General features: G+C 44.2%; 5 protein-coding genes across 5 annotated transcripts; 2 read left to right on the forward strand and 3 right to left on the reverse strand.

Annotated features, from left to right (window-relative positions):
- Positions 1–1,002: 1,002 nt before the first annotated feature.
- LOC125303407 (cholesterol 25-hydroxylase-like protein 1, member 1) lies at positions 1,003–1,950 on the reverse strand. The gene is given in 2 exon segments (XM_048257165.1): positions 1,003–1,466; positions 1,469–1,950. Coding segments are annotated over 2 exon segments (930 nt in total). The 5' UTR covers positions 1,935–1,950.
- A 3,221-nt stretch (positions 1,951–5,171) lies between these two features.
- LOC125303781 (cholesterol 25-hydroxylase-like protein 1, member 1) lies at positions 5,172–6,292 on the reverse strand. The gene has a single exon (XM_048257697.1). It carries the CDS (start codon positions 6,233–6,235, stop codon positions 5,306–5,308), a length of 930 nt encoding a protein of 309 aa, XP_048113654.1. The 5' UTR covers positions 6,236–6,292; the 3' UTR covers positions 5,172–5,305.
- Positions 6,293–7,581: 1,289 nt separating this feature from the next.
- si:dkey-24l11.2 (uncharacterized protein LOC100034462 homolog) lies at positions 7,582–17,054 on the reverse strand. Its single transcript, XM_048256865.1, has 12 exons — positions 16,955–17,054; positions 15,486–16,196; positions 14,663–14,722; positions 14,088–14,140; positions 13,652–13,796; positions 13,020–13,429; positions 12,058–12,286; positions 11,528–11,645; positions 9,441–9,558; positions 9,105–9,216; positions 7,841–7,953; positions 7,582–7,748 (listed from the first exon to the last, which is right to left on the reverse strand). Exons 2-12 carry the CDS (start codon positions 16,182–16,184, stop codon positions 7,682–7,684), a joined length of 2,124 nt encoding a protein of 707 aa, XP_048112822.1. The 5' UTR covers positions 16,185–16,196; positions 16,955–17,054; the 3' UTR covers positions 7,582–7,681.
- A 56-nt stretch (positions 17,055–17,110) lies between these two features.
- On the forward strand, positions 17,111–18,774 carry ch25hl1.2 (cholesterol 25-hydroxylase like 1, tandem duplicate 2). The gene is made up of 2 exons (XM_048256866.1): positions 17,111–17,158; positions 17,298–18,774. The coding sequence occupies exon 2, from the start codon at positions 17,383–17,385 to the stop codon at positions 18,199–18,201; it is 819 nt and encodes a 272-aa protein (XP_048112823.1). The 5' UTR covers positions 17,111–17,158; positions 17,298–17,382; the 3' UTR covers positions 18,202–18,774.
- Positions 18,775–18,880: 106 nt separating this feature from the next.
- Positions 18,881–25,946, forward strand: tspan3a (tetraspanin 3a). The gene is made up of 7 exons (XM_048256868.1): positions 18,881–19,139; positions 21,578–21,769; positions 22,182–22,256; positions 22,423–22,524; positions 22,679–22,831; positions 23,024–23,107; positions 24,548–25,946. The coding sequence occupies exons 1-7, from the start codon at positions 19,077–19,079 to the stop codon at positions 24,638–24,640; spliced, it is 762 nt and encodes a 253-aa protein (XP_048112825.1). The 5' UTR covers positions 18,881–19,076; the 3' UTR covers positions 24,641–25,946.
- Positions 25,947–26,381: the final 435 nt, after the last annotated feature.

Below are 26,381 nucleotides of genomic sequence, written 5' to 3' on the forward strand. Positions count from 1 at the left end.
TGTTTTTCAACCTGTAAATATATAAAGCATAGTACAAATGTTAAAGTGCTGAAGTGAAATACTCCTGGTTGAGGCAGTAAACATCTTGCCATGTGTTATACTCACTCAAGCCCATTCTTAATAGCTCCACTTTGTAGTCATAGTAAATCCAGTTGGCCACCTCAAAGACCTGGGAAGGACTTTTGCAGCTCTGAGAGAGGTGGATCATATAGCCAAGAGCAGAATCAATCATTTAAGGCAACTTTAATTACTGAATCAAGCCATAGATGTATGTGCTGGTCATTATATTTGTACAATTTTAGCTAGTCACAACAAGAAGCAAGTTCAGTGTCCTTAAATTGCAGATGAAGTCCACCCTCAGGCTGACACGGTATTGATCATTGACTTCCAAGCACCGAGTTTGTCTGTGTCTGGTCAAAGAGACCACAGAGTTATTCTCCTTTGTCAAATGTTGCTGTCCAAAGGTGCTTAGTTATGGATGGTGGATTTGGGAGTCAAGTAGAACTTACATTCATAATGCTCTGCATTACTTACTCATTATCAAGGCAGCAGAGGTAAGGATGTTGAATCCTCTTAGTTACAAATTATTACAGTGTTGTGTAAGTAGTTGTAATACCTGATGCTCAGTTCCTGCTCAGTGGTAACAGAGGCAGTGTAGTTGGTGTTGCAGTTTGCTTCATCAGCTAAACTGCTTTGTACGTTGTGTTCTAGCCATTGGATTGTAAGTGTTGTGCCATCCACTGGCATAATAGCCTGTAAATGAGGTATGACATGGGGATGTTTTAGTAAAAAATATTTTTTATTGTAGTTTGAGAGATGGTTGTTCACATCTTCATTTTCATCAGTTGCATACTAAAAAGAAGGGCGACATATTCAGTTCATACAAAAATAGCTTTTTACATTTGAAAACATTTCATTTGTGCATAGCACCTGCAGAGTAGAAATATAGACATATATGTATATATATACTTATATATACAGATATACACATATATTATGTATTTACATTGAATGCAGCTTGCCATTTGCACTTTTTTCAGTCTTTCCTAGTTTATCAGTCTTTTCCTCTAGGTGGCTTTCGGTGCCACAGAGCCTGTCCCAGTGGCTGAAGAAAGGGGCAAAGTTAGTGGAGGGCTTTTGGTGGTGCATGTCGTGAGCTGGGGCGCCGCCGAGCAGCCCGAAGGGCACCAGGTGGTGGAGGGACCAGGGAAGGTCGTAGCCAATGTGGTCCTCCACCGACAGCCAGATGCTGAAGACGGTCAGCATCCAGGCGGTGAGTGGGTGGATCTTCAGCAGGATGGGGTCCAGGTTGCTCCAGAAGCCCACGGCCATCAGCTCCATGGCGCTGAGGTGTTGAGTGGACCAAGAGAAGGGAGAGTAGTACTCGTGGTGGATGGCGTGCACCCACTTGTAGAGGTGGGGGTTTTTGTGGTGCACCATGTGCCAGATGAAGTACTGGGTGTCAAGATGAGCAGGGTGCCAAGGCCACCGCCCAAGAAGACGTCCCAGAGGGTGGGTGCTATTGGGGACAATGGCGCCGGAGGCAGGAAGACATTGTTGATGATGACAGTGGGAAACACAAAGACCAGGTGGTTGTACACGGTCATCCCCAGGCTCCGCATCATCATACCTACGGTGGGGCGTCTGTCGCCCTGGATCTTGTAGCGGTGGAAGGCGGGCAGCTTGTCGCCCAGGAGGTCGATGGCGGCGAAGGGGAGGCTGAAGATGAAGTAGCTGGCGAAGGCAATCAGGACGGGGAAGAAGGGCGAGGAGACCAGGGGGTAGTGCTGGAAGACCAGGTAATCCCAGAAGGGCTGCAGGAGCCGGTCAGAGGAGGTCCGGGTGGGGAGCTGCAGAGAGACCTCTGTGGCGTTCCACATGCCCCTGGTGTGCTCGGTGGCGTTCCAAACCTGGGTCTCAGTTGCGTTCCACATCCTTGTCTCTGCTGCTTGTGGTGTGCCTGGTGAAGAACTGAGGGAGACGGCTGCTTTTATAGAGGCAAACTTGGAGACCTTGCACAGTTGGGCTTGATGCAGCTCTCCACATCCACCCCTCCCTCCTTCTCTCTCCAACCCATCCGTGTGACCCAAGTTCAATGGTAAATCCAGGCTACAGGATTACTGAAATCCACCCAAATCTTGATGTTTATGACCAAAACCATCCAAACCTCCTCCACCTTTGTTAATGATTCTGCTCCATCATTTCTACATGTAAAGCCATGCTCCTCTCAAATAATTTTGAAATAAAATTCCCATGGAGAACAAAAAAGTTTTTTTTTGTATGAATTATAATCTTAATATTTCATACCATACAGTAGAAGTTAGAGAAATGTGGGGATTCTTTATAACACTTTACACCCACTCTGTTTGCTCCAGCAAGCAAACAAGGGACTGTGTTGATTTGGAATTCACCTGGAGACTAAGACTTTGAGATGCATGTAGGTCATTGTTCCATCAAAGGACAGAATAACTATTGTAATGATAAGAATGATTATCATAGGAAGACCATCTATCAAGTCATACAGTATGTATGCCATATTATTATGACCGGCGCGCAGCGAAGCGGTCATATAGGTTTAGTCAGATTTTTTTAATTTTTTTTTTTATTTTTCACATTTCCGTCAATGATTCCCGGGACACTGAAAGACCGGGGTACACGAAACTTGGTGGGCACGTAACCCCACATGGATAGCATGGAACCATCGTTTTTCGTTTTGATCTGTAGCCCCCCCGCTGGAATGGACCCCCCGAAAGGAGGGTAGGGCAGACACAGTTCTCTGTGATTATCTTGAGAACTGTAGGGCCTAGGATGACCAATTTTTTCTGTATGTTTGCCTCCAGGGGTCATGTTAACCCATTCCATGTGCACACATGTGCATAAACAGATACACACGCACACACATACATTCACAGTAATCATACGTATGACACATACTCACACAGTAGACATATGTACGCATGCATGCACATGCACAAACACACATATGCAGACAAACACACAAGCACGCACACACACACACACACACACACACACACACACACACACACACACACACACACACACATAAATAAACATAAACGTGTGCACGCACACATGCACACAATTCAAGAATTTCTCAGAATTATGAACAGGCAAGATCGGGGTGGGGTTGTATAAAATGAATTTTACATGTGAAATCTATGAACTAATCCTGTTTTGGTACTTGTTGTCTAGCAGATACCAGTGACAATTGAGTGTGGATAATGCAATTTAGTGAGACAGTTAGAATCATATAGGCCTTTCAGCGTGATTTATTTTTGTGGAAAAAATGTGCTGGACTGGGCGGCGGTCATATTTTGTACCGCTCTGCGGTACATCTAGTTTCCTGATTGGTTCTGGCTTTCTTACAAATTGGCAAGGCTACAAGGCTACAGAGGTGCAGCACACTTACAAGTGTAATTTCAAATAATGTAGCACAACTATGAACCTGCCACTCTGAGCTTTGTCGCTAATCCCTAAGAAATACATTTCAGACTAGTCTGAATATTACTGCCAAATACCAAATACAAGGTTATCAGACACCTGCACACATTCCACATCATTCATATCCTTGTACTAGACATACTGATTTAAAAGGTTTAACACATTTTAATATACACTCCAAATGATTCTTCTTGCTCCAGGCCATGTCTTGGGGACCCTCCAGCCCATGGCACTGAGCACTATGCCCTGAAACAGAAAACCCATGACAATCCCACTGTTATCCAATATTTAGCAACAAAACATAAAAATCACTAAAGCAACACAATGTATGATTCAATATTTTACATTCCTTAGCATTTTTTCAACATACTGTACGCCTACTTAGTTATCATATACCCAATATGTCTAAAGCTATCCTTTTGCATGGGTGTTTTGAGGACAAATTGAACCCTCCAACAGAGCGGTTCACATGCTCTCTTTAGGTCAGTGATCTCACAGGTGTGTATGTGTGTGTGTGTGCCTGTACTGAACTTTTCAGCTCCTATATTAACTCTGTGACATTCAACTGTCACATTTATGGTACCTAGTCTCCTATAAAACAATTGCAATGTTTGTCGCAAAACTCTTTGACTCTTGAATCTACACTGAATAATTCTTTGTCACAAACCACTACATGTACTACAAAAGAAGTATAACATGGCTCAAAATTTAAATTGTGCATCCACTGGCACAGCAGTTTAAATGTTTGGTATATTGTATTAATTTAATTGTGTTGTGTTTTATAATTTTTTTTAAATGAAATAACAACTTGGACTTGGGGTAAATAAGCTATCTGATTTCATAGCCTCAGTTTTCAAGATTGTTTTTCAACCTGTAAATATATAAAGCATAGTACAAACTAAAGTGCTGAAGTGAAAAACTCCTGGTTGAGGCAGTAAACATCTTGCCATGTGTTTTACTCACTAAAGCCCATTCTTAATGGCTCCACTTTGTAGTCATTAGTAAATCCAGTTGGGCGCCTCAAAGACCTGGGAAGGACTTTTGCAGCTCTGAGAGACGTGGATCATATAGCCAAGAGCAGAATCAATTGTTTAAGGCAACTTTCATTACTGAATCAAGCCATAGATGTGTGTGTTGGTCATTATATTTGTACAATTTTAGCTATTAGATATAACAAGGAGCAAGTTCAGTGTCCTTAAATTCACCCTTAGGCTGACACAGTATTGATCATTGACTTCCAAGCAACGAGTTTGTCTGTGTCTGGTCAAAGAGACCAGTTATTCTCCTTTGTCAAAACGTTGCTGTCCAAAGGTGCTTAGTTATGGATGATGGATTTGGGAGTCAAGTAGAACTTACATTCATAATGCTCTGCATTACTTACTCATTATCAAGGCAGCAGAGGCAAGGATGTTGAATCCTCTTAGTTACAAATTATTACAGTGTTGTGTAAGTAGTTGTAATACCTGATGCTCAGTTCCTGCTCAGTGGTAACAGAGGCAGTGTAGTTGGTGTTGCAGTTTGCTTCATCAGCTAAATTGCTTTGTACGTTGTGTTCTAGCCATTGGATTGTAAGTGTTGTGCCATCCACTGGCATAATAGCCTGTAAATGAGGTATGACATGGGGATGTTTTAGTAAAAAATATTTGTATTATAGTTTGAGAGATGGTTGTTCACATCTTTATTTTCATCAGTTGCATAAAGAAGGGCAACATATTCAGTTCATACAAAAATAGCTTTTTACATTTGAAAACATTTCATTTGTGCATAGCACCTGCAGAGTAAAAATATAGACAAATATGTATATATATACTTATATATACAGATATACACATATATTATGTATTTACATTGAATGCATCTTGCTGTTTGGATTTTTTTCAGTCTTTCCTAGTTTATCAGTCTTTTCCTCTAGGTGGCTTTCGGTGCCACAGAGCCTGTCCCAGTGGCTGAAGAAAGGGGCAAAGTTAGTGGAGGGCTTTTGGTGGTGCATGTCGTGAGCTGGGGCGCCGCCGAGCAGCCCGAAGGGCACCAGGTGGTGGAGGGACCAGGGAAGGTCGTAGCCAATGTGGTCCTCCACCGACAGCCAGATGCTGAAGACGGTCAGCATCCAGGCGGTGAGTGGGTGGATCTTCAGCAGGATGGGGTCCAGGTTGCTCCAGAAGCCCACGGCCATCAGCTCCATGGCGCTGAGGTGTTGAGTGGACCAAGAGAAGGGAGAGTAGTACTCGTGGTGGATGGCGTGCACCCACTTGTAGAGGTGGGGGTTTTTGTGGTGCACCATGTGCCAGATGAAGTACTGGGTGTCGAAGATGAGCAGGGTGCCAAGGCCACCGCCGAAGACGTCCCAGAGGGTGGGTGCTATTGGGGACAATGGCGCCGGAGGCAGGAAGACATTGTTGATGATGACAGTGGGAAACACAAAGACCAGGTGGTTGTACACGGTCATCCCCAGGCTCCGCATCATCATACCTACGGTGGGGCGTCTGTCGCCTTGGATCTTGTAGCGGTGGAAGGCGGGCAGCTTGTCGCCCAGGAGGTCGATGACGGCGAAGGGGAGGCTGAAGATGAAGTAGCTGGCGAAGGCAATCAGGACGGGGAAGAAGGGCGAGTAGACCAGGGGGTAATGCTGGAAGACCAGGTAATCCCAGAAGGGCTGCAGGAGCCGATCAGAGGAGGTCCGGATGGGGAGCTGCAGAGAGACCTCTGTGGCGTTCCACATGCCCCTGGTGTGCTCGGTGGCGTTCCAAACCTGGGTCTCAGTTGCGTTCCACATCTTGGTCTCTGCTGCTTGTGGTGTGCCTGGTGAAGAACTGAGGGAGACGGCTGCTTTTATAGAGGCAAACCTGGAGACCTTGCGCAGTTGGGCTTGATGCAGCTCTCCACATCCACCCCTCCCTCCCTAACCCATCCCTGTGTGACTCAAGTTCAATGGTAAGTCCAGGCTACAGGATTACTGAAATCCACCCAAATCCTGATGTTTGAGACCAGTGCCTCAAAATCATCCAAACTTCCTCCACCTTTGTTTATTGTTTCACCCCTTGTTTTCTACATTTAAGGCCATGCTCCTCTCAAATAATTTTGAAAAGAAATTCCCATGGAGAACAAAAAGGTCTGATATTTTTTTCATTTGTATGGATTATCATCTTAATATTTCATACCATACAGTAGAAGTTGTGTCTGGGGTTTGTTTACAACACGTTACACACTCTGTTTGCTCCAGCAAGCAAACAAAGGACTGTGTTGATTTGGAATTCACCTGGAGACAAACTGTGAGATGCATGTAGGTCATTGTTCCATCAAAGGACAAAATAACTATTCTAATGATAAGAATGATTGTCATAGTAAGACCATCTATCAAGTTATATGTATGCCATAATATTTGCATAAAATATTTATTTATATAAAAAAGTATAGAATAAGCATGTTGGCCTCTGTAATATGATTAATATGATGCCCTTATTCTGCTGTGAATAGTTGGTTTTTATTTTCTGTTTGATTTTCATTATGGCTTTTTATTACTTGCTGACATTATACTTCATCATTTATGATTTCATCATTTATATTATACATTTTAATATGTAGATTATTTAAATCAATTGAAAAGATTCATGTTCTTAATCTTGCAGTTTGCAATTGAACATTTCCTTGTGCATTCCTTATGGTGCCTTTTGCCTTTTTCTTCAATACTTAATAATCTTAAAATGATCCTCACTGCAAGGCATTTTAAAGAAATAATACATTTTATTCTGTATAAAATGTTATATGAAAAAAAAAAACAATGGTTTGGTTTAGTAATGACAAGTGGCAATCATGCAATTGCTCAGCAGTTTCTGTAGACATGCATTCCGTGCCTTGCTGCACACTTCTCTAACTAATCACCCGTGTTTCCTCAGCTCATTGTAACATTGCATAATTCCAGACTTATGCTGTTCTTGTTTTACTTTGCCATTTTAATGACTGCACCCATATCTGTTTAAGTGCTGCTGCACTGGAATGTACTAACTAGACATTTAATCCTACTAAAGATATGAACTGTAAATGAGGGCTATTTTGATTGAAAATAAATGAATGTGTCAAAGCCTATGGCCATGGACTCAAATTCACACTAGAAGTTGTTGATAAAGTTACTGTATCATTCATTCTATGATTTATTGACAAAAAAAATCATTGTTCATTGCAAAACACCCAGCCATTGACAGTAATGCAGATGTCTTGAATGTCAGTTCTTGCTGGTCGCTCTCCTGGATATGGTTTTATTTGTGCTTGCATACTTTTGTCGATCGTTCCTGTAAAAGACACAGCATAGGCAATCATCAATACATCACTATGTATTGTTTTCGAAAGCTTCAAGTTGTTCTGTAGCTTTAGTGTGACGTACCTGTTCATTTTGACTTTGCTCCTGCAACCCAGACCTCCCTCCCAGTGACTGCTGTGAGCAGACCTCGTCATCATTCCACCACAGCCAACACATGGCTTACCATTAGTGAAGGGCTGCCAGCAAGACAAGTAGACAAAGACACAATACAACAGTATTTCAACACAATGTAATTTACTACTGGGTAACCATAAAATGCATGCAAATACAGTCGTTCATATAGGTTTTGTCAGAGGGTTTTATTGGGGCGCCCAAAAGTCTGGCCGAATCATTTTGTGTGAAGTTAAAGTTTCAAGTTTTGTGTGATGCTCCATCCATAGGGGGCGGTGCAATTTACATATTTCTACAGTATATCTCAATAAACACTTCAGTAATGGAATTTAGTATGCTTACACTTGTCCACATTTGGTGATGCTCATGCTCACGCTCACGTGACAGCAGCCAAACACAAAGATTTTGTGCAAAGATCTTGTCTTGGCCTAGCCTAGAAATCTAGACGCACCCTAGCGGAAGCAAATTACATTTGCTTCCATGGCTAGTCTAGCAACTCTCCGTTGGCTTGTGAGCTCGAAAAATTAAACTTCTATCAGGCCAATCAAATCGTGTATAGAGTCGTTAGGCAGGCTTAACATAATGATTGATGGCAGAGTTGCAACGGTTTGCCATAATATTTGCATAAAATATTTATTTATATAAAAAAGTATAGAATAAGCATGTTGGCCTCTGTAATATGATTAATATGATGCCCTAATCGTGTATAGAGTCGTTAGGCAGGCTTAACATAATGATTGATGGCAGAGTTGCAACGGTTTGGCTTGAATTCCCTTGAATTCCCTGCTACTTGAAAACAAAGAAGATGGATGTTGCTGTTGGCAAACAGTGTGACACGAGTTAAGCTTGTTTTAAGATGGCAAAAGTTTGAACTAGCCAACTAGCTCCGCTGGTGGGAAAACGCATGGGACTTAAAGCTGTCCCATTAGCGTGCAGAGGGAATTTGAAAGACAACCGATTATCCCGCCCCTCGGACTGAGCACTGCGAACGGTGAGTGCCCAGACCCTACATTTTAATGTGGGTCTGGCTCGTCAGGCTAGTCTTGGCCTGCACAGCTAATTTTGTGTTAACTACGTTAAAGGGGATGCTACAACTGACACATTTTAATAGCTGCTTGAACTATGATCACTGCATGTGGATGTGTACAGTACATGTGAATCTGTACATCAGTTTGGGAGCAGCATCTAGTATGCAGACTTTTTTTCAATGCCTCACCTGTTCTTTGGCACAGTGGCCACAGATCATCCTGGTGGCCAGCTCCATGTGGTGATCCTGGTCCTCGTCGTGACACACGTCACATGGGTACGCCCGGCCACAGCAAGGGAACCTTGAAGCCGTCGGGAATGAGGTGTGGAGAAATAGAACATTCAAGGCGTGACGTGAGATTCCTTCACAGACTGAAGACTAAGGCACTTCCATGGTTTTCTTTTTTTTTGTCACAAGATATCTCTCAGTCATTCATGACCTGGGTATGGTGCATGTAAAGCTTTTTTTCCCTACAATTACGCACCACAATGCCTGATTCTATGATCTAGCTGCACATGTTCTTACCTAAGCCAGCGATGACTCTGTTTGTAATGCCTGCAGGTCCCTTTGTCTGGCAGGGGCTTCCCTCCCTGGATGGCTGGGTCTCTGTATCGGCGAGCATACAGTGCTGACCCACCCTGCCCTAAAGGGTTAGAATACAGAACAGCTTTTACACAGTGTGTGTGTGTGTGAGGAGGAGTGAGTGAGTGAGTGAGTGGAGGAGAGTGAGTGGCCGTGAGGATGGAGTGAGTGAGTAAGGTGGTGAGGTGGTGGTGGGAGGTGGTGAGTGAGGTGAGGTGGGTGAGTGAGTGAGGTGAGTAAGGAGCGAGTGAGTGGGGGAGGTGGGGGTAAGGAGTGAGTGAGGTGAGGAGGAGTAGGTGAGGTGGGGTGGTGGTGAGTAAGGAGTGGAGTGGTGGGGGTGGTGAGGTGGTAAGGAGTGAGTGGTGAGGTGGTGGGGGAGTGAGTGGTGGTGAGGTGGGGTGAGTGAGGTGAGTGAGGTGAGTGAGGTGGAGTGGGTGAGTGGGGTGGAGTGGGGTGGTGGTGGTGAGTGAGGCGGTGAGTGGTGGAGGAGTGAGGGTGAGTGAGGTGAGTGGGGTGAGGTGAGAGGGGTGGAGTGGGGTGAGGTGAGGGTGAGTAAGTGAGTGAGTGGTGGGGTGGGGTGGTGGGGTGGTGGGTAAATGGAGTGAGTGAGTGGGGTGGGGAGGTGAGTAAGTGAGTGGGGTGGGGCGGGGGTGGTGGGGTGAGGTGCAGGGGTGGTGGGGAGGGTGAGTGAGTGAGGTGAGTGAGGTGAGTGAGGGTGAGTGAGGTGAGTAAGTGAGGTGAGTGAGCAGAGTGCGAATTACCCCACCATAATTTGGTGGTACTGCTCCTTCACTTCCTCTATGACCATCATGGTCCACTACCATATCAATCCCCATTGTGATCGCCAAGTGCAACACACATACAAGGTCTAAACATGCAACAAACTGATAATCAGTAGTTAGAAGTTAAGTGCACTGAAATACAATTCTAATTACTAGTAAAAGTAATACCTTTACAAGAAGCCTATTGCCTAATTCATGACATATTGATTTGGTTTATTTTTAGATTTCATAAGACCTGGAGGTAAGATCCAACCCTCTAATATAGCCTACTGCATAAACAGAAACCAATTTTCCATTATAGTCTATGGTAGTCAGTGTCAAATCAACACAATTGCCTAGAGATACAATATGTGAAACCTAAGCCATCTTTAATGTGATTAAAGAGCATACTATGAAAAAACATACTACCACAAAAGAACTACAGAGCGGTAACCTACAAGAATCCGATAACCAGAATGTAAAAACAATACAAACCAATTAAAAACAAATTCAAATACTAGCATGTACTATTTAGCCTTGGCTACTTGGCTCTTTTTATGTTTCCACAGGTTTCACTGATGTTATGTAGGCGTAGCTACATAAGACCATCTTGTGCATAATATAAAAACAACACAGGATCTGTGCCAAACTAATTTCAAAAGGGCACAATAATTTATTCAAGATAAAATGAGAATGGACACTTATGGACTGGAGTTCATCTCCTTGGAAATGACAATCGTTTTTACCTCACCACAATGTAAAATAATAATAATAAATTATTTAAATAGAGAATTATTTTGCTAACTAACCTTGGTAACTAACCAAGGTCCACTTTACTAGCCTCAGTGGGTAAGTAGCAGATAAGTAGCCGGTAATTAAATGTATGAAGACGTGACATGAGCTATGAAAGAACAAAACACGTTAATACATGAAGGTTGTAAAATAGCACATTTTCAACAAGCTAGATGTCTGCTAGCAACTTACATTTACCCATGCACGTCAGCAGCAAACCGAATTTAGGCTACTGGAGGAATCTACCTAGCGTTTTGTCATTCAACGTTGACACTTGAATTTCCCCTGGGGATCAATAAAGTATCTATCTATCTATCTATCTATCTATCTATCTATCTATCTATCTACTTGCTTGAGAACATGTAATGTGAGAGTGCCTGCCATGTGTGCATGTGTGTGTATGGATGTGTCTGCCATGTGTGTATGTGTGTGTATAGATGTGTCTGCCATATGTGGAGGTGTGAAGACTGCCCATGCCTGTCTGCTTCGTTGACCGAGGCTGGATGAGGGTGAATCGGGTGCTGTCCACAAAGATGCTGAGCTTGCTGTGACAATGCTGACAGTTGGTCTCCTTGTTCTGCCCATAGGCCACGTTCTGTGGAGAGAGCAAGCAGGAGAGAGAGTGAGGTCACGGTCACTGGGGGCCCTTTGGTGACTGACATTTCTGTCGTGTCATTTACTGTAAGTGAGGACAAACATTTTAATACATGAAGACAAAAAGTCCACAATCACTTCAGCATTTCCTTCATTATAACTACTAGCGGGTGGATGCGGTTGCGTTCCAAATCGTTCTCAAGAACCCATCAAGAAGTAATGTTATACTGTGGGGGCTAAACAATCAGAATGTTTTATTCATCCGACTGAGCCCCTCTGGATTACCTTAAGCACTGGATAGATATAAGATAGTGGTGTGACACATTCGTACATCAGGTGCAGATTTATGACTAAAGGATGTCCGTATTCTAGGAGAAGAAAAAAAACGTTTTCTAACTGAGGTGAGAGCGCACCTGCAGATCGTCCTCCTGGGAGCAGCCCAGGCAGCCCACCACCAGCTCTGCCTCCTGCAGCACCAGGTCCACGGGCACCACGCCGCTCAGGTCCAGGTAGCCCAGCACGTCGCTGTACTGGTGCAGCATGCTGGGTCGGAAGGCCGCGCTGATCCCCGCGCCACACTTCTCACACTGAGCTGTGCACGGCAGCCTCCCACTCAGGGTTAAGTCCGACGCCACCTTACATCTGTGCAGGGGGAGAGGGGGTTTTCATTTAACTCCCAAGTTTACTTGCCACCATGATCCATTTGCTTGCTCTTCAAAGTAAACAAACGCAGCATTTAGAGGATTACTGAGAATTGCACATATTTGGTATGCCTTGAGACATATTTATTTCTACAAATGATAACACCTTCCTTTAAAAAGTGTAAGAAGGATATTTAGTCCAAAACAACTATTAGCAAAATGGCTTCTTAAGTTGGGGTGAAAAGGTTACTCTGTGGCTGACGAATAAAACATTCTGGGTCTGCTTCTGTGCAGGATTATTACATTGCAACACTACAACATTCTAACACTCACTGTACTTAGACACAAGGTGCTGATTGTGAAAACATGAATTTGACACATTTCCACAAACTTGGCAAACTGAGGAAATACATGGGTCAACAACTAACAACTCTTCAGCTTCAGGCATTGGCATAATTTTCAGTAAGCCTGCAGTACAGCCCGGACAAGTGGCATAACATGGCATAACAGCATCAAAGGCTTGGCCTACAGCCCAATCAGCGTAATGCCTCCCAATGCTAATAGCTATAACGCCGTCTGAGTGACACAATACAACAGTATTGTGTGTGTGTGTGTGTGTGTGTGTGTGTGTGTGTGTGTGTATGCTTGTGTGAGTAAATAGGTTCACATTTTCCCATTCCCTTGCATGCCTGTGTATGTGTAAGGATCTCTGTTAGTTGACACACTTAACCCACCTACTGCACTGCAGTGAGACGGTGACCCGCCTGGCCACCACGGTGGCAGTGCCCTCGCCGAGCCGCAAGCCCAGCAGCTTCACCTCAGTGCCCCTGCGCCGCTCACCACTCCTCACGTTCTCCACCCTCCGGCTGCCACCCTCCTCTTCCTCCTCCTCCTCCTCATCCTCCTCCTCCTCCTCTTCCTCCACGCCATCACTCCCTGCCTCCACATCCTTCTCCTGCCCCTCCTGCTCCACACCTCTACCCTCCAGACTGCTGTCGGTTCCGGAAGGCTCCGGAGCTGGAGCTGTGGGGTCTGAGACGGCCGAGGGGAGGCCAGGGGTGGGGTCCTTGCACACCGCAGCCTGTAGCTGCTGGTAGGGTACAAACTGGATTCCTGCCCGCTCTGCCTCAATGTCCTTCTTCAGCTGCAGGGCAAAGGGGGTTAGACGAGTCCAATGATTACAGATGTGCTGCTACTCTCACCGCGTAAACTTCAAATGCCCCCTGTCCTCTGAATGACACCGACCAAGGGTTATCACGTAGGCGACTGAGGCATGATGGGCATAAGCACACAAACCTGGTCGTCTCGAGGACACTGTTACGTGAGTTAGTTCATGGTGACCTGCGGATGAACTGTACAGGTGTACCTTTGTGGCTCCCTCGATAAAGAGGCGCTCCATGCTACGGTCCAGCCAACGCAGGAATGGCCTGAAGAGCAGCTCCAACTTGCCCATCAGCTGGTTAGTGGCGTGCTTGGCTTGGAGCCACTCTGTGGACGCCTGCTGAACGTGTCTGACTCGATCATGAATAGAGTGGAGAAAGTCTCAATAGGTGAAATGTTTACAAAACAAAACCACTGCCAACAAATGGAACTACTATCTCTTGTTATCACAGCAGTGGCTGGTTTACAGTTTCAGTGATGCATAGCACCTTCTGACGCAAAATCAGTCTTCAATTTCAATTATATTTTTTTTTGTTTGGCATGTTCTGTCTTATCACTGCTATATGGCTATTGTACCTTGTACCCTAAAATGTTGATCTAGTATTGTAACATGACATAACAGAGTCACTCGTTGCGCTCACCTTCCCATGACTGAGGGCAGGTCTTGGTCCTGTGGAATTTGCACTGTAAACACCTGAAATAACAGAATCTGGCTGAATGGAAGGCAGCATTTAAAGTGACTCTACATAACTTAATGTTACGACCGTAACCCCGGTTCTCTGATAGCGTGAGTGAGGTATCTCACATATGGGGTACGTGGGGAGGCATACCCCATATGTGAGATACCGAACGAATGCTTGAAAGAGAATTTAAGGTTACAACCATAACCCCGGTTCTCTGATAGCATGAGTGAGGTATCTCACGTATGGGGTATGCCCACGGCATTCCCCATATGTGAGATACCGAACGAATGTTTGAAAGAGAACTGTGCTAAATGATGGCAGTGGTCAGTTCCAACAACTGCGGTACATAGTTAATTGATTCTGTCTCTCAAACAAAGCAGTACAGTATTAACTATGATTGTGGTATAGGTTCAACCAGAAAAACTGTTTAGCTTGTAATGTTGGGAAAAGGTTTAACCAGAAGACATACAGTAGCTTGTTGTGGGGGTAGCTCTGTCAGTGGTAAATTCAGTAGCTTTTCAATATAGGCATACCTCTTGTGGGTAACTGTCTGGAAAGCAAACCATGACCTCCAAGTCCTTCAAATCAAAAGGCTGTTGAGAAATGCAACTGATTATTATCTTCAACAATATAGACAAATAGGTATTTTTGACATATAATTAATTATGTGCAGAATATATACCGAATTAACTGTCCAAGAAAGAAGGAAGAAAGTTGCTACATATCTAAAAACAATCACAATGGTCTACTAAATTCAATTTGACCTATATCACTGCTGCAGAGCTGGTAAGCTCCAAAGAAAATAAATATTATTCTGTTAGTCTTGCAAGCACACAAAACAAATGGGGCAAAACAGGGGAAACATTACATGGAATGGAAAGAACTGGGTGATTTCCACAGCCTAATAATGGGCAATACTGAGAGTTGAAGGAATGTCGCTCGACCCTGACCTTGTTGCCTACGTCGGGAACATTGTGATCCATTGACTAATTACAGGATAATGTTCTCTGCACCTCTAAGACCCATAGAAGTGTCCAGGTCACGTTAATCCTACAATTTCTCATTATCATTCAAAAATAAGACTTAACTGGACCTTGCAATGTTGTAACTGGACCTTGGACTTGTTGCACCTGTTGGGAAACTTTGTGATCCAAACACTAATGGTGGGATAATGTTACCCAAAAAGTGTCTGGATCACCTTAATCCTGCAGCAAATTACATGCATGCATTGAAACTATAATTTTTTTCAGTTATGGGTTAATAGACATTGGAAATAGCCTATATGATTTCAGAGTGATGTGTGCATCTGAACCATCCATGTAAACCATGCATAAGCACTGAGTGCATAAACTTTACCCAGTCAGGATCAGTGGGCTGCACTGTGAACCGGTAGTACGTGACCTTGCCGTCCTCTCGCTCTTGTACAATCAGCCTGTCTTTAGGGAACCGCTTGGTGAGCTGCTGGATTTCAGTGGTGCGTAGCTGCTTAGCAACCTCGTTGGTGAGCTCGCTGAGCTTGACCTCTTGCTGCCCCTGGTGCGGCCTGGTAACGGGAGTCCTGGCACTGGGACTGTTCGCCACCCTTGCGGGGCTTGGCCGCTCGCCAACGGGCGGAAACTGCTGAGGGTGTACAAAGCGGCACCTGTCCTCCATTGCACAGTAGCCAGACAGGAAGTATCTGCAGGGGCGACCGCCACCACGCTGCCGTCCAGCCGGCTGGCTGGCCCTGCCCGCAGGTGAGGGCTGGCAGGTCACTTGTCTAGACGTCTCCTGAGTGGCAGATGCGGCCGGCGTGCGCACTGGCTCCTGACCCGGCGTCTGCCCACCGTCTGCTGCACCACTCGGAGGCTTGTTCTCCAGGGTGCTCAGTGCCTGCTTGGCCCCCTCGGCCCTCTGGTGCAGGAAACGACATCTCCTCCCAAAATGGCAATGTCTGCCCTGAGAGTAGAAGTGGCACAACGGTTGCGTCTGGGGCACAGCATGAGGAGGTCTTCTTGATGTCCTATTCTCTTTTTCTGCCTGTGTTGAAAGTGCAGGTGCTTGCTCACCATCCATATCTGAAAATTCCTATTTTAAAAAGGCACAAAAAACATCAAGGTGTTTAAATAATTACACAGAATACAATATGGCATATCACATAATGGACACAATCAAATATTACTAAAATGCCATTCTTTAGCCTACTACAGGGATGTAAGTTAGTTTAATAACAGGATGATTAAGGTAATGTATGGCACACATAGAAATCCAACAAATCTCGCGTTCCACAATGTGGAAAATAACACTCATGACACTTGTTGTAGTATTGTGTTGCTCAGGTTAATTGACTGATTTCTGATTGATTATATCAAAAAGTAACACATTTGACAAAATGTATGAACAAATATGGGGCTATTTCTTTTTAGTGACCATTCAGCAGTAGTGTACACAGGGAAGATCAAGTAGGCGTATGAAATGAAATGGGAATGCAGAAAACAGTAGCCTACACTTTCGTGTGGTCAGACTTCCAAACTGGGGGGGGGGTCACTGGAGTGGATAAATTATGTTAAATCTGAAAACAATCGACATTCGACTTATTTGTAAACTAGAAACTAGACAAGGCTTTTGCCCTGCCAAAAAAAGACCAGACGGTACAGTGGAAATGCCCTACCAAAACAGAACAGCCCTGTTTATGTTACGCATACGCATACGCAGTAGCTACGTTGTCTTTATTAGAGGACGGGAAGTCTCTTTCCTCTGCTGTCTATAGCGGGTGATTGATAAAACTAGTTCGGTTGCGAAGAGGCAACGAAAAAGTTTGTTGTAATTATTTAAAAAATACATACCCACAGGTCGCAGATATCACAGTCTGGTTTCCGCGTACACAAGCCGTGTACTTTGACCCATAACTCAGGCAATCAAATTACGGTGCTTTTCCGCCCTCTGCTGTTAAGGAGTCATTTCTTTTATAGAAAAATCCAGCTATCTGTGTGCGTCTGTAGCAGCCATGTTAATGACATCTACCTACTGGAATTTGACGGCAAAATTGGGTAATGTTGCTTGTTTTCTCAATTTGAGGTATCACCCGTGTATCTCATTTGCTGTTCCATAATTTAGAAGGGTGAAGAGAATGTAAATATTTCATTACACTGATGGTGTAGCCTATGTCCTACCATTGCATCAGGGCAGCCAGAAGCTAGTGCATCTTCAAGATCGCAGATCGAGGTGAGGAAAGGAAAATAAATAGAAAGGCAAACTACGCTAATCTGCAAAAATGAACTTTAGCCATCTTTGCGAACTCTTATGGACAGTCTATGACGAACAGGACTCCATTCTCCAGCCCATGTGGGACCACCTGCGGCTGTATCACTCTGACACCATTAGGTCCCCACTCTTCCCAGTGGTGCTGACTGTGTCATCATACTTCATCATCTGCCTCCCTTACCTGGTCTGTGATATAATGGGTGACAGGTGGCCGGCAGTCCAGCGTTTCAAGATCCAGCCAAGTAAGAAGCCAACACCTGCTATGCTGGTCCACTGTGCAGGAGTCACCCTACGCAATCACCTGGTCCTGGTCTTCCCAGCAGCTGTGGCTCAGTGGGCATGGCGACCACCGGTTCCTTTACCTGACCGGGCCCCCACCCTGCTGGAGCTTGCCGGTGGGGTGGCTGGAAATCTTCTACTCTTTGACTTGCAGTATTTTATTTGGCATTTCTTGCACCACAAGATCCGCTGGCTGTATGTCACCTTCCATGCCATCCACCATAACTACATGGCCCCCTTTGCCTTGGCCACCCAGTGCCTGGGAGGTTGGGAGCTAGTCACTGTAGGCTTCTGGACTACCCTGAATCCGGTGCTGTTGAGATGTCACCTGCTCACAACTTGGGTATTTATGGTAGTTCATGTGTATGTTTCAGTAGAGGATCATTGTGGCTATGACTTTCCCTGGTCTACATCGCGTCTTATGCCATTTGGTTTCTACGGTGGACCAAGCCAGCATGATGTGCATCATCAGAAGCCCAACACCAACTTTGCACCCCACTTCAGCCACTGGGATAAATTATTTGGTACTCATGCTGACCTAGCTTTTTGAAATTTTGCTAAAATGCTGCATATCTATAAATAGTTGTTTAAATTCAAAAGGTAGTAAAACTATCATTTTGCATGTGTTTAGTTTGTATCATAAATGAAATTCTGTTATAGCTATCTGCAAATTAATTTGTCTGAGAAGTATGCTTTTGTAGCAGTCCTGATGAATTTGCAATCATAAATACAGTGTTCAGTTATGTCTTATATTATGGCAATTACCTTAAGAGCTCAGTACGGTGAGTTGATTGGATTCTGTTGCATGCATCTTCTGCTGTGGCTTCCATAAATGACCATTGCCATTTTGAGCACACTAGATTAAAGATGGATAGAGTATACTGTACTGTACTACACTTTTATTATTAGCATGCCATGATTATATAACCAAGTCATTTGTGTCAGCATTTTATGACTTAACTGTAAAATAGGCTACAGTTAAAAAGATGTTTTTTTTTTCAAAAAGGTTTACTGGCCACTAGATGTCAGTATCGACTAACACCGCAATTAAATGTGTGCAGCTATCATCAGATTTGCCTGTGTAATTCTCTGTACTACCTATTAAAATGTTTGTATTACAATATATCGTTGATGTGAACAGAACTGTGTAATATACACATAACCCCTCAGATACATATAGGCCTACCTTGCAATAACAAAAAGAGTGCATCACTGGATCTGTGGGACAAGGAATGTCAACAGTGACTTGTGAAGTCATCGCATCACATGTCCTGGTTCAGCCGGTAGCAGTGGGCGTTTGGATCAGAGACCAAGTGGAGTAGAGGCTGTCGGGGCATGGGTTACAATAGCCAGCAGCCAGCCATTTTACAATCCTAGCAGCAACGAACATCTTTTCTGCTACATCTTTGGATATCATACATAGCAATGGGTCAATGTGGTATTACGTCTTCTAAGACCGTGCTGGTCTTTCTCAATCTTATTTTTTGGGTAAGTTTGATGGAATTTTTACATTTATTAATAACGTTGCGTCAAACGCTAAGCTAACGTTCTACGCAGCAAGTAGCCTGCTTATCTTGCCAGCCAGCAGCGCTATTTCATTTTGTAATTTTATAGTTCAAGATGATAAAGAATACTTATAAGATTTAAACAAATACTATAATGCTTTCATTTTTCCTATAGTTAAACATTTAGAATGACAGTACAGATGAGAACTTAACCTTGCTCAACTAGCGATAGCTAGCGTGTCGACATGTTAACAAAGCACAGTATTATGCGAACTTGCCAGAAAAGCAAGCGTGGCTGGTTAACCTTTTTCTATTTTACATGCAGTCAACTGTGAATTGTTTTATGTGAGGGCAAATGGTTTATCAATATGTGTTCGAATGCGGATCGGATTAAAAAAAAACTGCAGTTTGTTGCTTGCTTTGCTTGGATGGTAATGTTATCAAGTGCTAGCAGTCCTGCTTTCTGCAGCAGACAAGCTGCGTCTCGTCCGTGGCAGAGCCATGGCATTGGGCCCTAGTAGCTAGCAGCTAGCTATCAAAGCAGCTATCTAAGAAACGGCAAGTGAACATTCTTAATGTAGTTTCAGTCCCCGATGAGTTGTTTAGAAGTCAGAAATACCCTGATTAGCATATCAACGTCTTTGAAAGGGTATATCACTATGGGGTATCAAGTGCTCCGTAGAAGACCAACGTTGATGTTAACGTTACCGCATAGGTGAGGTGCCACCCGCAGCAGCACTCCACTCAACTTGGTAGTGATTGACGTGCATCAGTGGTCAGTGCCACATTGTTACTTATGTGGTATAGGCCTAACTGGAATTTAATTAAATAAAATGGATATGTAATTTCATCAATGTCGGTACGTACGACTGGTGCTACGATGTTCTGCAATCCAATAGCCTAGCCGATACAAAGTGAGATTACGGCTGGATTTGAGATTCAAACTCTTCAATGGGCCGAATTCGCTAGTAATCCTTGGGATGATGTTCAGCATGTGATGTTTCACGCCTGCCACCTTCGATGACCAATGTATATTCCTTTTCTTTTGCGGTATCCTCAATACGTAGGCCACTGCCAAATGCTCTTTCAGTCTGTCAAGCCTCTTACAAAGTGAGCAGTAGGCTGTCCAATGTTGGGAGACATTGAAGAGGCTTTCTGTTCATTGTTTCACATTTTATTTTCAGTTGTCAAAAGTTATGGGGGTAAAAGTGACTGCAAAATCCCCAGTTCAGAAAATCATGCACAGTTCGTTCCCATGTGTTAGGTTACTCCTGACGCCCAATGTTGCACGTCACGCTTCATTTTGCTATTAGGTCCTGGCTCCTCGATCTTGTACCCAGACTTGTACTGACTGGGTATGTAAACACTCGTAGTACGTAGCCTACCAGGCTGGCAATGTTTCGCCTCGTTTTTAGACGATGCCCCAAAAACACGTCTTCTCTTCCCGTGTATGTTGCGCGATAAAAACAGAAAATGTACAGTATTATTCCACATTGTTGGAAATAGTGGTTTGCCACAGTTGGCGGACCTCAGTAGCTACTCACATTTGACATATTTTGTTGCTTTGACCTATTTAAAGCGAGCACTACGGAAGTTTATTATAAACAATATAACAATACTAATAAAAAACAAATGGAGATGAAAATGATTGTGGGAACACACTGGGAGAGTTCCAGATCTGTCCTGGACTTTTAGCAACATCAGGTTTCCTCATAATTTGCTTCTGCATTGGGATGTCAAACATTATGTTTTAGTAGTCCCATTCCAGTATTTCATGTAGTTCATGTTCAAAGTTCATTCAATTTCTTTTGTTTGATCAGGCACTTTTCTGTAGGGCTGGGTATTGGCGCAGATACCCTAATTAGACTGCAGGTCATTTCAATATGGGGCAATATGAATAACAATAGTGCATTCATTTGCATGCACTGTATTTAAATCCATAGACAGGGGCGTAGGTGTAAAAACACTACTGATTATAGGGGCCCAAGGGGACAGAGGGCCTTTGAAAAGTCTTCTTTTTTTTTTTTTTTCTAATTAAATGCACAGGCCCAGGACCTTGTGCTACGCCCCTGTCGATAGGAATGAGATCTCAAAAAGTATGCTGCGCTATATTTAAGGAATGTTTAAAAAAGTTCTACAAGGAAGACACATTTACAAATACAGAGTCAATGGAAACAACCAGTGAAAATTGGTATCTTGAAGAAATAGCCTCTAATACGACCATGTCAGAGGCTGGCTCTGTAAACCATTATGAAAATGAACTTAGGCCAATATGCATTTTTCCCTAAGAGATTGATTCAGACATTTCACAGGTTGATAAGAATTGGACCAACGTATAATCGATTGAACTATATTTTCTATCTCTAATTTGTGTTCTGCCTCAAAGTTCTGTTATCAAAGATGTTCTGTTTTTCCCTGTAGGCGGCGGCTGGCATCTTATGCTATGTGGGGGCCTATGTGTTCATCACCTACGACGACTACGACCACTTCTTTGAGGATGTTTACACGCTCATTCCAGCCGTGGTCATCATCGCTGTCGGGGCACTCCTTTTCATCATCGGTCTGATTGGCTGTTGTGCCACCATCCGTGAGAGCCGCTGTGGTTTGGCCACGGTCAGTTGGGCATACGTCACCTCATAACTTTATAGATACGAGGCATTAAAGTTGCCTCAGACCACTTTGTTCTGGTGCACAGGACTCCCATCATAGATGAAAGGCCTTTGATGGTCCTCCTTTATTACAAGTGATGTTAGATTGTTGTATTATCTATTCGATACGTCTTGTAATTTGTAATTGGTCATTTAAGTAATTTGATTGGTCCAGAACAACTGCAAGAGGTCTGTGGTAGGCAAAGCAGTGTTACCAGTTCCATGCCACGTGCTTGATGTGCATGTTGCCGTTGATGATACAACAGTGGACTGTACATTGTGTATTGTGTTTACATCTGTATGTGAAGCTCACCTTGGTCCTCCTGTATTGATCTGTTTTTTGTCACCACTGACAATGTCTTTGTCCACCTTTCCAGTTTGTGATCATCCTGCTGCTGGTGTTTGTGACTGAGGTGGTGGTGGTGGTGCTGGGCTACATCTATAGAGCAAAGGTAAGGCCCAACCTGAACAGAGTCTGTGTTGGTCAAAGGTGGAGTCTCTACTCTTTTAATTGGTTTGAGATGGCATTGACAAACTGCTGCATGAGTTTGCCAAGGCCACGTGTCTGCCATGGCTTCAACCGAGGTGGAGCTCATGGTCCCATTGTTTTATCTGCAGGTGGAGGATGAGGTGAATAAGTCCATCAGGACGGTCTATAATGAATACAATGGAACCAACACTGATGCTCCAAGCCGTGCTATCGACTATGTTCAAAGACAGGTGCGTGTGGCTTTTATGTAATGGGTTTCGCTCATTCTCAGGTGCTTGACTACCCTAAGGAACAAGGCCTGCCATTCTCTGATTGTGAGTAGGCACTGGTGTCTGGGATGTAGCTATTTGTCAACAAATGTATGTCTCTGGAATATGCCTTCAGCTTCACTGCTGCGGAATCCACGACTACTCGGACTGGAAGTACACGCGCTGGTTCAACGAATCGCGCAACAACAGCGTACCACTCAGCTGCTGCAAGCCCAACGTGAACAACTGCACCGGCTCCATGCTGCGCCCAGGAGACTTGTATGCTGAGGTGAGCAGTGAGCCACTCATGTTGAGTCACACACGCTACACACACACACACACACAAACGCTTGCACACCTGCAGTCTGATGGGGGGGGAAAAAAACCTTCACGTAACCCATCACGTGAGGAGTCTTTCACTTTCATTTGTTTCTCTCGTTTCCCTAGGCTAATCCTCCATCCCCTCTTCTCTTTTCTGTAGGGTTGTGAAGCGCTCGTTGTGAAGAAACTAAAAGAGATCATGATGTATGTCATCTGGGCTGCGCTGACATTTGCTGCCATCCAGGTAAATAAACCTGCCTCCACATATGATAAAAAAAAAACCTTCCCCAACATGTTTTCTTTCCCTTTTCTAGGCCAAAACAGGACAGACTAGTTTGAATGCAAATTGCTGCTGCTTGTTATTGTGCATGTGGACTTGATTGTTATTTTTTCCTGATGCGTTTCGGCTTTCCTGTCCTCTCTCCGATGAGTGGTTCAGTCAGTAGCAGCAGCAGCCGAGGGAGAGGGGGGAGAGGGAGAGGGAAAGGGGAGGGACACTCTCTCCACACTGACCCCATTGTGTCAGGGCCCCGTGTCTTCAGTCAGTCAGACGAGAGCAGTCGGGAGCAGCAGCCGCCACTTCCTGCCCCAGCAGGGAGGAGATAAAAAAAGCCCTGCCCCGACTCTCGGAGCATCTCGGGCCGCTGTTGAGGCCTCCCGTGTCCACCCAGATGTCCACGTCTGCGGCTCCATTGGTTGTGAATTCAGTGGGAATGTGCAAGGTTGTGGGTTGGGTGCACTCCTCGTACACATATCCACCTGAAGATGCTGTGCAACACATTTTTTAATGCCACTCATTAAAAAATTGGCCAGCTCTTTCAGTCAGTCTTTCCCAAAGATGGCTCCTTGGATAGCGAGGGTTATGTCATCAGGATTCCATGTGTTTGTTGTTAACTTTAGAGAAAGGAAGGAAACCGTGAGCATGATAAAGAGACTGTTGTGGTCCTTGTTCTTGTTCTTGTTATCGTTGTCACAGAGCAGAGCTCGGAGCAGAGTCTGGGCGCAGCACGAGAGAGACTGCTGCTTTTTGGAGCTGAAATGAAGGGTTTGCTAGGCTTGAAATGGAGGGTTTGCTAGGCTTAGAATGGCTGAGCAGGCAGACACTGCTGCCCACACACAAGGAGAGGATTTAATTCGGGCGGCGCATAGGAGAGTGCTCACACACACACACACACACATACACACACAGCTCGGTATTAAGCACCCACTTATTAAGCAGCGCTGCAAACTATAACCTCCCACTTCCACTGGATCTCAACAGAATGTCTCAGTTTAGTTCTCGTTAGGTTTGCAAGTCACCCCCCCGTTATTGAAGCTGGTTGACCTGCAGCAATTACAGAGGCTCTTTGCCGAGGAGGTTTCCCTTTTTCTTGTTGATTGTGGGCCTGTGCACAGTCTTTATTGGTGCCCCCCAGTCCCAAAGATCACAGACGTGTGCGTGTGTGTGTGTTGCATCACTGTGCTTTTTCTATGCCAGATATTAATTTGCCTTAATTACATGTGAGAGTACAATTCCTGATTCTGAGCTATATGTTACAAAAATAGCTTACACTCTCTTTCTCTGCCTTCTTTTATCTAAGTCCCCCATGCAGTTTTATAACAGACTCTCTCTCTCTCTCTCTCTCTGCCTTCTCTCTATCATGTCCTGTCCACTGTTTTTCTCTCTCTCTCTCTCTCTCTCTAGATGCTGGGGATGTTGTGTGCCTGCGTTGTGCTGTGCCGCAGGAGGCGAGACCCTGCTTACGAGCTCCTTGTCACTGGAGGAACATATGCATAGAGCTGACCGACACACACACAGACACACACACAGACACACACACAGACACACACACAGACACACACACACACACACACACACACACACACACACACACACACACACACACACACAGACACTGAGAGATATTCACAGGCACACATCCACACTCGCACCCCTAAGGTTTAAGATTGTGCCTGTCAGGATCAGCGCACAGGCTCCTAGCCCTCCGTTTCGCTTTCTCCTGCTGTTGGCAGTCAGTGAACCCACCTTTCACAAAGATGCTCACTCTATACACTGGTGACGGGTGCCCTAGTGACAATACTATTTATTTACATGCTGTATGTAAGATGATGTTTTTATATTCACTACTTTTATTTTTCTCTCTATCTCTCTCCACAAATGCTACAAGCCAAATTCTAAAATGGCAGTCAAACCTCCCCCACCTCTTCCATTTTTCCGTCTTTAAGATGAGGCATTGACACTTAATACTTTAAATTAGATTCTGTTTATGTTGGGGGGTGGGGGGTTGTGGGGGCGGGTGTTGATGAGAGAGCATCAGTCTGCTCATGTGAGGGAAGGCAGTGCTGGAGGGGAATTAAAATGTGGAATTTCTGCTTTCCTCATGCGTCAGTTTGCACTATGTGTACGGCTTTTGGAATATTTTATAAATATTTAAAAAAAAGAAATGACTTCATGTAAATAGCCGAGACAGGGATTTCCTCTCGTCTTGCTCGCTCATTCTCTTCCTTTTTCCTGGTCGTTTTCGTTTAGTTGTTTTCCTCTCACAAATCCACTCACAATCCTAGCGAGCGTGTGTGCGCTTGTCACTACAGAGATAAACATGCTTGTTCTCCAGTCTTGTTTACCCAGCACGTCTGCATCACCAGCATCGTTCTCTTTAGGAGCTGCTGTAGGAGTGCTTTGGGTCCACGAAAGACATTTCAGATATGCTCATACTGTATTCATAATCTTGTTCAGATCTGTCTTTAAAAAACAAACTAACACTAAATCGAACAACAATAATTGGAAGCAATTTAGGGAAATAGCTTCTTTTTTGATTCAAACAGGCATCTATGGTAATGTTGTACATGCACTACGTATTATGTACTGAAAATGTTACATTTTATTACTGTTCTTTTTTTTTTGTCCTCTTTTGCTTCTTGTGTGAAGTTGAGTATATTGCTAAGATGTAGATTTTAAAGTTGATTTTTTTGTTTTTGTTTTTCGAGAAAAAGAAATGTAGCTCTGTAGAACAAAAACTCTAGATGAATGTAAATAGATTAAGGGGAAAAAAACTTACTGAAATAAAACTTGTAAATTCCAATTCCAGATGACCTCTTGTCTTTTTTGTTTCAAAATTTGAGAGGCAGGTGGGTGGGGGTGTTCAGGGACGCTGAAGAGACCTAAGCATCGACATCAGCTGTTCATGTGCTGGTATTTTTAGAATGGCTGTCTGTTTTCCCCCCTCCCCGGGATCTCTTTATCCTGGATCTTGGGTTGTCCTGCTTGTTAAGGGAAGTCTCACCCCACACTTCCAACCCCCCCCCCTCCCCCCATGTCAAACAAAGGGCACTGACTGAATACTTTATTGTAGCAGGGGGCTTTGTTCGTGTCTTAAGACCTAAAACACTCGCTCACTCAGTGTGGCAGTATGGACAAGGGTTAAAGTTCAGTGCTTTCCCAGGCTACTCCATGTAAAGTTAGCCTGGGGGTAATCTGTGTGTGATTGTGCTGTTTCTTTCATGCCACTGGAGGAGTA

This window comes from Alosa alosa, chromosome 11, assembly GCF_017589495.1.
Source record: "Alosa alosa isolate M-15738 ecotype Scorff River chromosome 11, AALO_Geno_1.1, whole genome shotgun sequence".
NCBI lineage: Eukaryota > Metazoa > Chordata > Actinopteri > Clupeiformes > Clupeidae > Alosa > Alosa alosa.